Source organism: Lepisma saccharinum, chromosome 4, assembly GCF_977018435.1.
Source record: "Lepisma saccharinum chromosome 4, izLepSacc3.1, whole genome shotgun sequence".
Taxonomy (NCBI): Eukaryota; Metazoa; Arthropoda; class Insecta; order Zygentoma; family Lepismatidae; genus Lepisma; species Lepisma saccharinum.
The window spans coordinates 43,991,645-44,004,217 of NC_139232.1; the positions used below are offsets into that span (position 1 = coordinate 43,991,645).

The following is a 12,573-nucleotide window of genomic DNA, read 5'->3' on the forward strand; positions in this document are numbered from 1 at the left end:
TGTAAAACAACTTGCAGTGTAAAAATGAGCGATCCATTTTCCACCACAGTTACAAAGCAATAGTGCTAACCTTATCCACCATGTTCATGACAATTATCATCCTTGAAAGAGTCAGTGAGATATCTTTTTCATTCAAAATACTGATTACATATCAGTCTATTAAAAATGAAATATTTATTCTCAAGAAAAATATGTTGATATATGAATCCTACTGTCATACAAATTATCGAATGACGGGAATCATGATAATAAATAAGAGAATCTATTTTCCAGCAAGTACAACTATCATACTTGGGTCTACTTTTCAATATCCATATGGTTGTTTTAAGATTTTTATGCAGAAATAGTGCACAGAAGTAGTGTAGCGAGCCACTCTCTTGCAAATGCAACTGTAGAGAAGCTACAATTTGGAAGAGTAGTTGTAGCTGTAGCAAAGCTACTTTTAAAATGTACCGTTCTTATCACTGTTGATATAGATCACAGCAACTTTGAAGTATCCATAAACTTATGTATAAATGCAATGTGTATGTATCAAGGGTGTCACTAGTGGGGACCTACCTCAATAATCTGGACAAATGTACTATGAATATGATTTATTGCACATTTCACAGCATGCGCCCCACAATAACTTAAAGGTAGAGATGCTTGTGGTGTGCATGTGTACCAAATACAGGATAAGTCAAAATGATGTTCCTGATTTCTATAATTTTGAAATTTATAATTTATGCAACAGAAGTAAACACAATCAGTATTTACAAAATAAAAGCCCATGATGATTCTTGCAGCAAAATTACAAAGTTACACCATTCATACCAAAGTTGCAAAATTACAAACTTTGGCTCCTTGTGTAACGTGGCACAAGCAGAGAACCAAATTCTCACAAACACCCTTATATTTTCGGAGTCTGAGATGATAACACTCCTAAAGACAGTGTCTGACGTGCTGGTGCACATCACAGAAATTTACTCCAATATGCATTCAGGGGATTTGAGAGAAATTTGATACCCTGCTTGTGCAGTGTTATGCATGCAGGACACTCTCAACATTTCTAGAGCTTGTAATTTTGTAACTTTTGTACACTTCTGTTCACAGAAAGTGGCACACTCGTTTGAGTTAAAGTCCAGGTTCGGGTCTGGCAGTAGAACCGAAGTAAGTGTTCGGAAACCAGCAGTGTTGCTTACTATCAAACATTTTAACCACATGCAGGGAATTTTGTGTCTCTCAGACTCGAAGAAAAGGGCTAAAAGAAAGATTGCAGCATAAATATTAATTAACTGCACTGTCCATGTCTACGTTGAAAGTAATGTAAATGCAAAAAATTCATGAAAAAGTGGCTATCACAATGCATTAAAATGCGAGGGCACCGGGTTCGAAATTGGCCTCAGCATGGGTGATCTTTTTCAGTCTCTCTTCATCGTTGCGAGTAGCTGAAAATGGAAGAAAAGCAACACTAAATAACGGAAAAAAAAAATGCAATTTGAAGAAGCGAGGCGGAAATAGTGCTGTTCTAATTCCTGAAAATGATGCAGAAAAATAAACTTATGTTTTCTTTCGGAAAAAGTGTTATTCTAGCTCGGGAGAAGGCTTGAAGAATATATGAACTCCTTCCCACCACTTTGGCAAACATAATCGCAAAGTCGGCACTGATTATACAATAGAAATCCGAAGCAAGAAGAGTTTATGTTACAGCTAGGGTGGCACATAAGAGGAGGTACCCCTCCCCACAAACACTCACATCAGTCATCCAGGCTATTAACAATAAGGCAATGGTTGTCCTCTAATTTAACTTTAACAGTAAATGGATTTTTTGTAAAATGATAATTGTCGGGCTTTCCTTTTTTACACATGCACGTTGGTTTCGTAATGAAGAAAAAAATTGAATTGTGACTCGTAAAATCACTACCGGCTGAATGAATTTGTCCGTAGATTCCAGAATAATGACTTTTCTTTTTAAATAAATAGTTTAAAAATAATATAATATATGTGCCGTTGGTTAATAAGATTCCTCATCACATAGCAGAATCCACTATGTTGGTGGAAGCTAGAACACGTCACAAGCTTGACTTATATTCTGTCAGCAATGTGCACAGCACACAAACACTATCTGATGAAGTGTATTTCTTTCAATTGAATGTAATTAGCGAGAAGCAACATCAAAACTTTCGATCTAGACAGAAAAATATGTAATCTTACGGAGAAATTACCTGAAAAGCTTGGTTTCTTCACCATGGTTTGTGGCCATGTTGGTTGAAGGTCAGTTTTGTAAGCTGAAATCCTAGGTTTGATTCCCCTCATGGTCGCATTTCTTTACCAACTTGTAACACATTAATTATTTTATTGTCTATGTATTTCAGTGTTTTAAAGTGTGATGCGAACCACTATGTGCCTTGAATAAGTATCGAACAAGGGACCTCCTGATTACAAGTTGTCACACCGATTGTAGCATTATATTTTGTTTGTGTGGCAAGATGAAAATAAAAATATTGCACCCACAGATCTTCTAACAGTCGAGATAATTTTGAGTGTAAAGTGTGTTTTATTTTCTTCATCGTGTTGTGGCTAAAACTTGCTGCTTACAATAATCAATACTAAAAATGCATTGTGAAATACACCTGAAAATGAAACGTTCAATATTCTTTGGAAGAAGAGTCACTGAAATTAACTGCAAAAATTGTGAATTACATAGAAATATCGTTTCGTCATACATATGCTTGTTTGTTTGAGTTTGGCGTTGAAGTCCACTCTATGCACAGCAAGGATAATCGGAACTAGACCTATAGTTTGAAGTGAGATCGGAACCACTATGTCATGTGCCTCCACCAGGTATCGAACTAAAATCCCTTAATTGCAGCCTTTGAATATACTGCTCCAAGAAACCCATTTTCTGATGACTGGTTTTACTTGTCTCCATATAATAAGGAGGGACAACATATTCCTCACTATAAAATGAATTCCTGGGAATTTGCTTCTCTTCTTTTTTCGGTGGGCAAGCTATGTGACATTGTGACAAGTAACTAATTTGAACTTTCGGTTTCTGTGGCAAAATAGTCAGTGTGACTTGTTCCAATGCAAGAAGTCCCAGGATGCTGATGGAGCATCAATGAGTTTGCCACGTTTGCTACAAGAGGTAGAAAACTGATGTATATAACCTATGCAGAAGAGAAGAACGAATAACATATTTAGAAGATTTCGTTGCTTTCCTGAGCTCAACTTACTTGGGTACAGCTACACTGCTATTTGCCTTTTCTCTTTGAGCAAAAAGAAGACGTTTCGAGAAAGAGAAGAACGGTCATACCAAGAACGACTATTTGCTTCCGGATTATTCAGATGAACAAAATTTATTTCTTTGTTGTTCATACAGCATGAGGTCAGACTTGGGGAAAAGACTGTTACTTTGATTGGGGAGTTTTCATCGATAAAATGTGAACTTCTTTTTTATTTTTACAGAAAAATTGACTTTTTGCTAGTTGTGGCTGGCCTCATTCTTTTGCAGTTTCTGTTGTGAATGCCATATTTCGCAGCTAGCTAGATAATATTTCATGATGTAGCAGAAGGGCGAGAGTTATTGGCTTTGCTTCTAATTAGTAATTTTGATTTGCCTTGCGAGCATGTCTACCCAATGGCCTACTGGCAACGCCTTGTCTGGTAATCAAGGGATTCCAGTTTCAATTCACCTAGGTACGGATCCCATCTTAAGCATTACACCCAGTTACAATTACCCTATATGAACACTAGTGACTTTATATAAACGTTTTTTGTCAAAATTGCCTTTTGTCTGCCCTTTGTAGCTAATATACGTTTTTTTCAGTTTCTGCCTCGCTTTTAGTGTTACTTTGCTCCAGATTGTGAAGCCAAAGTTTATATCGCAAGTATTCCTGGGACAGCATAGCAACCAGTGTGCAATCACAGCGTAGAACGATTGTTGACAAATTCCTGTTTCCCTACTGGCTGCTTTGGGGAGGGGGATTTTTAACGTTGTCACTTTTTGCTCAAACACTAAGCCTAAGTGGTAGACATCTGCATGGGTGGGCATGACTCACTTCAAGAAGGAATGTCCTCTTACCCAACCTGCCACATGTCGGGATCCAATCCCTCGATATGAGCATGGTGGACAAACACGGGCTGACATCAGCCCTGCTTGGTTCTTTGCTGGGCGAGATCCACATGCTTCCAACTGCAGTCGTGATCTAACGACTCACACCCACGCTTGGAGCGAGTATTCGCAGTTCATCGGGGACTTTGACCGGGCAGAAGGCACAGTCATGGTTATTCTTGGCTTAGCGCTAAGGCAATCATTTGATGATAGCTGAGGAGACGGTTCAGAATTCCCAATGAAACCTACATAAGTAGATTCAACGTTAAAAATCATGTGTTTGACATGATTATTTCAAACTCCGTTCCAGTACAAAATAAATTATAAGCGTAAGCAGCAGGATGCACAAAGAACTGAAAAAACTCACAATTTTCAAGTTTGGCGAAATCGTGTAGTGGTTAAGGCAGGTGCTTCTGGTACTGAGAGTCTTACGTTCGATCCCCACTTGAGGTTATTTTCAAAACTTTTTCTATGTCTCATTGCATTTCTATAATTAATTAGCACATATTGGTAAAATGAATAAAATAAAATGTAACTTATTACCATTCTTATAAATTCGATTATATTTCATCAAAACTATCCTTTTAGCAATGGCTTAACCTTTACTTTCAGAATGGTCTATGAGTGTTCCATCCACAATATAGCCTGAGTTGCCCGATGGCACACTCATGGACCATCGTGCTAATTAAACAATTCATGTGCTTTTAGGGCCTTCATACTTGTATGTGAGGTTGTAAACGCTGACAGATGTTCAGATAAAACTTTGAAATGTCATATGGAAGAAAACATATCCACCCAGTACCCCCCTCCCCCCTTTCCCTTCCTTCCCTGTCACATTTTCCATGCATTGTTTTGGCAAAAAGGTAAAGTGCTCCCCTGTGCTTAGCACCATGCCATGAAGGCATATAGGGGGTGTGGGGGCAACGCCCCACGCAGCTGGGAAATAAATGCAATGCAATATATAAGACTTACAAGCTTGTTTTCTGTGTCCCAGCATGGGTAATCGGAGCTGTCTTTCGTCAGCGTCTTGGGTGATGTGTTTCAAGGCCTAAGTTAGTGACAAGAGGCTAAAAATAGAACAAGGGATGCCAAAATGCACGGTCGCACCTGACTGCAACAAAAGAAAGAGCATTCTGGAAAGGAAAAGTGGCGCTCTGCTGTCTTTGTTGATGAAATTCTGCCTGCCTCCACTTCCCCTCCCGCGTACCCAATAGCACCTTTGTGAGTCGCCACACATTGAGGCAGGTCAGAAACGGTTCTTTAGCAGCAGTTGAAACTTGTGTGTCTGTGTGCTCCGTGGCATTGTTCGTGGTTCATTGCACGTTGGCTGATTGTGCTTGTTTTTATTTTGGTAAGTCCCTGCATCTTTTGTTCTCCAAATTAACTTTCTTCTGTTTATTCAGGTCTTGGATCAAACATGTCCGGAAAAAAAGCAAATGAGAGAGAGGGAGATATGTGATTTCCTAGACAACACAGATGACGAAGATGAGACTGTAGGACCGGAGTGTGCCGAAGATGCGGTCGGAGCTGATGATGTTGATTGGGAGGATTCCTCTGATTCTCCTTCAGAAGAAGATCATGCTCCTACCCCCATCAACATCATCAACTTCAACCTCGTCAACCTGGGGTCCACGAACCGCTCATCTTCCGAGTCCAACTGCTTTCCCTTTCACTGGCCGGCCTGGACCCAAAACTGCTGATCTCACTGGAAACTCTTCGCCTTTTGATTCATTCCGACTATTCTGGACGGATGCTCTTTTCCACATTCTTCTGGTAGAATCTAACAGATACTACCAGCAGTTTGTGGACAATAGTCATCCGTCCCAATCACCCTTGGCAAACTTTTCCTTTTCTTTGCCCTCTGGCAATACTTTGGACACAATAGACATGACTACATAGCATCTTACTGGCAGAAAAACCTTTTCCATACCCCTGGGTCAGCTATCTTCTTTCCCGGAACCATTTCCAGCACATCCTTCATTTTTCTGACAATTCATCTCCCCCTACTGCGACAGAAGAACATGGACCGACTGTGGAAACTGAGTCAGGTTTTAGAACATTTCAGACAACGTTACCTTGACTTGTACCATCCCACTGAACAGTATCCACTGACGAGGCTATAGTTCTTTACAAGGGTAAAGTGCTGTTCAAACAATATATTCCAAAGAAGCACAAGCGATTTGGCATCAAGCTATACTTCCTCTGTGACTCTTTGGGATATACGTTTCATATTCTAGTTTATCTTGGAAAGGACAGAGCAAGACAGACTGGAACTGTGACACCCCCCTCATGCCCTGGTTATCGAACTAAGTAGGAGAGTGCAAAAGAATTGGCCATAAATTGTTTATGGACAATTACTTCACCTCCCCCGACCTTTTTGATGATCTCGCAACAAAGCACGTGCGATGTTGTGACTATCAATAAGAATCAGCATTCCATGCCCATTGACTTCAACACCAAGACAAAACGTGGTGACTTGCACGTACGTAAGAAGGGAGACTTGACAGCTGTACGGTGGCGCAAGAAACGTAGGTAGGATTGTGGGAGGGAGACTGGCAGTCGGGAGATAGGCCAAAACCCTTTACAGGGCTGTCGCACCAAGGAATATTGTTACTATTTTCGTGTGTACGTTTACACGAGGAGAAGGGTATGTAGATAATGTCCCAAGTTCTATTGCTGATAGAGGAAAATGTGGTTCGGATCCCATTTTAAACTGTAGGTTCAGTTCCGATTATCCTTGCTGTGCATAAAGTGGACTTCAACGATAAACTTAAAAAAAACAAGCATATGTGTGATTTTACGAGTCACAATTCTACTTTTTTGCTCCATTACGAAACCAACGTGCACGTGTAAAAAAGGAAAGCCCGACAATTTTCATTTTACAAAAATTCCATTTACTGTTAAAGTTAAATGAGAGGACAACCATTGCCTTATTGTTAATAGCCTGGATGACTGATGTGAGTGTTTGTGGGGGAGGGGTACCGCCTCTTATGTGCCACCCTAGCTGTAACATAAACTCTTCTTGCTTCGGATTTCTATTGTTTTTCTCATCGCATAATCAGTGCTGACTTTGCAATTACGTTTGCCAAAGTGGATGGGGAAGGAGTTTATATATTCTTCAAGCCATCTCCCTGGCTAGGATAACACTTTTTCCGAAAGAAAACATAAGTTTTCTTTTTTTTTTCTCACATCATTTTCAGGAATTAGAACAACACTATTTCCGCCCCGCTTATTCAAATTCTGTTGGTTTTTTTTTAGTTATTTAGTGTTGCTTTTCTTCCATTTTCAGCTACTCGCAACGATGAAGAAAGACTCAAAAAGAACACCCATGCTCAGGCCAAATTTGAACCCGATGCCCTCGCATTCTAAAGCATTGTGAATTTTTTTCATAAATTTTTCGCATTTACATTACTTTCAACGTAGACGTGGACAGTCCAGTTAATAAATTTTTAGGCTGCAATCTTTCCGTTAGCCCTTTTCTTCGAGTCTGAGAGACACAAAATTCCCTGCATGTGGTTAAAATGTTTGATAGTAAGCAACACTGTTGGTTTCCAAACACTTACTTCGGTTCTACTGCCAGACCCGAAGCTGGACTTCAACTCAAACGAGTGCGCCACTTTCTGTGAACAGAAGTGTACAATGGTTGTAAATTTGTAATTTTGATATGAAGAAAAAAATACTGAAATCAGGAACATCACTTTGACTTACCCAAGATGCACATACACACACGCATGCACAGAGAGAAATTAGTCACACACACATTAATTTTGGAAATAGATCATTCTCAACAGCATAACCTAGTTACTGGTAAACTTGCTTGTAATACCCTTCATTTATTCAAAGTACAAAATATTTGTAAATTGATCTTGAAAGCACTAAACATTCACGTAAAGCAGAACAAGAATATTATGGCTCCTCATGGCAACTGGAAGGTACATTTTTCTTGCAGTTTACGGTTCTTACAACAGTTCCAATTGTTGTATAATTTTTCTTCAAATTTTCCTAGTAGGAAGACTAATTATCATAGAATTTTGGCAATCATTGGCACACAAAATTTGAACCTTCCTTAAAGTAATGAGCACTGTTTGGATTTCGAAAAAAGTTATTTATGTTGTAAAAAAAAAACTTCAATATTTCCATTGACAAGAGACTGTAAGTATCGTAGACTAGTGGGAATTAATGTATAAGTAAATCAGAACCATAGTAGAATGGATTTAGGAGAACCAAACCTGGCCTGCCTAACCTAACTAGGAAAGCATATATTGAACAAAATCTAAAGTAATCGCTAAAACTATGCAAAGTGTGTTTACAGAAATAAATCGAAATCGAACCATATGAAAATTGCACTCGTAGCATGATGAAATCACAATAAAACAAAAGGAACTTGGCCCAACATTTAGTTTACTTGTTTGTAAGAACCGTAAACTGCAAGAAAATAATTCAACAATGCTAGCAAAGATTTAACTGCTAAACATGAATCTAATTACTACAAGAAAAAAACTGTCTCCAAAAGAAAGTACTATCAATAATGTACTCACATCCAATTCTGTTTCAAGCCTGTTTATTTCATCAGTAGCACTATTCAGCTTTTCCAACTCAATCTGGAAAAAAAAAGGAAAGATAACAAGAATCATCAACAAGTAGTTTACTTAAATACTCTAACATAAACACACAAAATGAAGAGGATGACAACAAATCTTAATTATTTTAACATTCGTACTTACGTATTCTGCTTTACGAAACATTATTCAAGGTTGTATTTTGCTTTTCCCACGAAAATAACTTCAATTGTTATGGATAGCCCCACAAACCATGCACGGCAAGGTTAGGTTACGTTAGGCAAACATAGTTAAAATTGTCATCAACTTGCAAAAAAACGGCATGGTTGGAAACACTGACAGGGAGTTACGTCACCAACATTCGCAACATTTTGTTTCGTTATGTAGTGTAAGGAAATGAAAGGAACGACAATTGTGCGTCGGAGAGATATTTCTGTTAAAAATTACATGATTTCCCGGTGAAATAGATTCCACGATTAATGAAAATACCTCCACGAACTTCTAAATGCTACAGAAACTCATTACTATAGGGGTGACAGATTTCTTACATTTTACAGGAGAAAGTACTTACGGAAATCAGTTTCTGTAGCGTTGTGGAAGTTCTTGAATGTAGTTTTGATCCATTTTAATGTGAATGTATGTTGTTTTCTGCAAAAATCTCTGTCTGACATGCTGTTTCTGCTGCTGCCATTTGCTTCCTGCACGAGAGCACAACGTTCCGTGTGTTAGATGACGTGTTTCAAACTCGCCATGTTTTCACTATAACATGACGTGTCGAATATTTTTATTTTTTTTAACTATGCTTGCCTAACCTAACCCTTACGGAAATGGTTTGTGGGGATTACGTGAATGGTTTTTAGGGGATAACGTCAATGGTTTGTGAGGTATTAGCATAATTTCAAATCAGGGCCGAAAGTAGGTATTTTCTGATGAACAAGGGGTAACGGTTCCGATTGTTTTATGATTTCTGCTAGCACAAAGACTATAACTTGACAAGTTTAAAAACAAGATGCTGCAAATAGCTGTTGTGCAACTCGCACCACATTTCCCCTACTCCATTCTCTGCAGAGACGTTTGGTTCGCAGTGTTGCAACCTGGAGGGAGCGGAATCGTCTGAAGATTTTCAACGAAATTTGTATTCACTTTTTCCCGGGCTGTTTTCTACCTGTCGGAGTACAGAAATTCAGCTTACCTTTCGCCAATGACTCTTTTCCTTCTTTCAAAACTTGGCCTCCCGATGGCGCAGTGGTAGCATCGTCCCCTTGTAATCAAGTTTCCCGGTGGAGGCACATAGTGGTTCGGATCCCACTTTAAACTGTACGTCCAGTCCCGATTAGCCTTACTGTGCATGAAGTGGACTTAAAACAACAAATCAATCCAATCAAATTGTTTTAAAACTTGAGAAACCATCCATTTAGATACTCCCATGGCGGCGCTTGTGGACTCGACAACATTATACTTAAGTTTTTGTAACTCCTTCTGATTTTGCAAATAAGTTGCAACATTGTAAACAATTTATCTGGCCTATCCTCTAAGGGGCTTTCCAGAGCAGATTGTAAATTTCGTTGGACCCGGCATGATTTGATTTTTGCATTCCAAAAATATGCAGCCAAGAGTACAGAGCAAGAATATTTCAATGCTTTACAAAAGAACACAGGCAACCGTGTTATCAGATTGCCTTCTCGTAGTGATTGTTGTACGATAAACAAAAGATCCCCCACCCCACTCGGCTTTAAAAAAAACCAGGCCACTGCTCGATGTCGCATTCAGAAAATGAAGTCATTCACCCAGAAGTTTCTCTTCATTATAAACCTTAATGTGCATGCGTAATACTACAGTTTACAATCCATGCACAATCAAAGACCGGATTAAATCATATGAGCCACTGATATGCGCCGGCACCGTCAATTAACACAGTAAAAACAGTTTGTCACATTTGTTTTAACTTATTTTTGTTGAGTTGGCACCACACGTACTCTCAAGGCCAGACCAGTACGTAGAAGAGTGGTGGGGAGGATGATGTAATAGGAAGTGCTCCGCAGCGATCTGCGCATATCGAGACTTAACTTGTCAGGCTATAATTATCGTAGAATTTTGGAAATTACTGTCACATGAAATTTGAATATTCCTTAAAGTAATGAGCACTGTTTGGAATCGAAAAAGTTATTTATGTTGAAAAAAAACAACTTTAAAATTACCTTACGGACTTCTCTGTTGACAAGCGACAGTAAATATCATAGAAGCGTGGGAATGAATATAGATGTAAATCGGAATCTTAGTATAATGTATTTAGGGACTTTATTTTAATGCTAAGGGAACCAAATCTAATCTGCCTAACCTAACCACAAAAGCATACATTGAACATAATCTGAAACGAGTTTACAATACTGGAGCACTCCCCAATTTGTATGAAATTTTGCCTACTCACAATTTGTGAACTCCTAATCACGAATCTGCATGTAATAATTGGAGGTCAAGTATGGAAAACGAAAAAAAAAACTAAATAAACTATGTTTTCTTAATGTAATGTAACCCTACCATAAGAACAATAGCTCCATGGAAGACGCCATTTTCCCAACATGAAGAAATCAACAGGCAAGACAAGGTATAGTTCTCTTAGCTAAAACATTACTTTTTTTTTGTATTTATGCTAATGGAACCTAACCTAACCTCTTAGGCATTCCTCGTCTGACGTCAGCAAGATTGTTGTGTGTAAAGGGAAACCATTAACGAATTGCTGTGTATGGACAACTTCCATGGTAAATCACAAGGTTATTTTACAAGTTCTACACGTAAATGTACAATTTTAACAACTGACCGCCAAATATGAACTACAGATACGTCATCAGGACACCGAAATTAGTAAGTAGGCGAAATTGTATAGGAATTGGAGAGTGATCCAGTATTGTAAACTCATGCCCAAAATCTTAAGTAATCGCTAAAACTCCGCAGTGTGTGGTAACAGACGTATCGAAATCGAACCATGTAAAAACTGCACTCGTAGCACGATGAAATCGCAATAAAACAAAAGGAACTTGGGCCGATGTTATCTTGTTTCTTGGTTCAACTTATCTCTTCGCCAATATCTCACAAACACATCAATGCAACCAAACTACTCAAGGTCTCCCAGACTTCTAGTGTGGTGAAACCAAAGTTTGTCCGCCATATGAGTTCCTTGAACTATAATACTTTTTCTTTATATTTTCAAGTAATTCTTATTGTGAATAAAATTCTGGGGGCAACAATTCTAAAATATGAATTCGCATAATTATGATCAGTTGCTTATGACGAAAATTTCCATTAATAATTTGACTAATATTTCGAAAGATCGTTTACAAACTCGGATCTTATCAAACAAAATTCACGAACAATTCGTGCTCACAACTTACTTGAATTCTTGGATCCAAATCGCTATTATGATCCGTTCCTATGCTAGGATCCATATCCTCAAGCCAGGATGTGGTTTTTGATGCATCCGTTGTTGTTTTAAAGCTGCATCCCAAGTCTCAATTCAGAGGCACAAACACAAGAACAGACGGATAATATAACACTTCTCATCTTCACATGTACATTATTTCCAACACAAATCATGGTCAATCAAGTAGGTCAATTACAAATTCACACCCGACACTCAAATTCAACAAAGAACTCTCTCGTTAGTAAACATTAAACAACTGACTCAAGCAACTGACTGAACTGCAGTGCATTTACCTGAACGGGACTCCCTTATCGCACAACATTTGAGCAACTTTGCGTTCTGACGTCACGGAAGAAAGCTTTTAATTTTAGGAAGTTGTTAGGTTATGGTAGCTAGGTTTAGTTCTCTTAGCATAAATAAAAAAAATCAGTGTATTTATGTTAAGAACCAAACCTAACAGATCTAACCTAACAATGTAGGTCTTAGTCATTCTTTGTCTGACG

The 12,573-nt window shown here is 38.5% G+C and overlaps 1 protein-coding gene across 1 annotated transcript in view; it reads right to left on the reverse strand.

Annotated features, from left to right (window-relative positions):
- LOC145986432 (SH3 domain-binding protein 5 homolog) overlaps nucleotides 1-12,360 on the reverse strand; it is a 35,620-nt gene extending 23,260 nt beyond the window's left edge. Inside the window, exons 1-2 of the mRNA XM_083120448.1 lie at nucleotides 12,042-12,360; nucleotides 8,632-8,694 (exon numbers count right to left, since the gene is read on the reverse strand). Coding sequence (XP_082976574.1) covers nucleotides 8,632-8,694; nucleotides 12,042-12,095 — 117 coding nt within the window. The 5' untranslated portion in view covers nucleotides 12,096-12,360. The remainder of the gene's footprint in view (nucleotides 1-8,631; nucleotides 8,695-12,041) is intronic.
- Nucleotides 12,361-12,573: the final 213 nt, after the last annotated feature.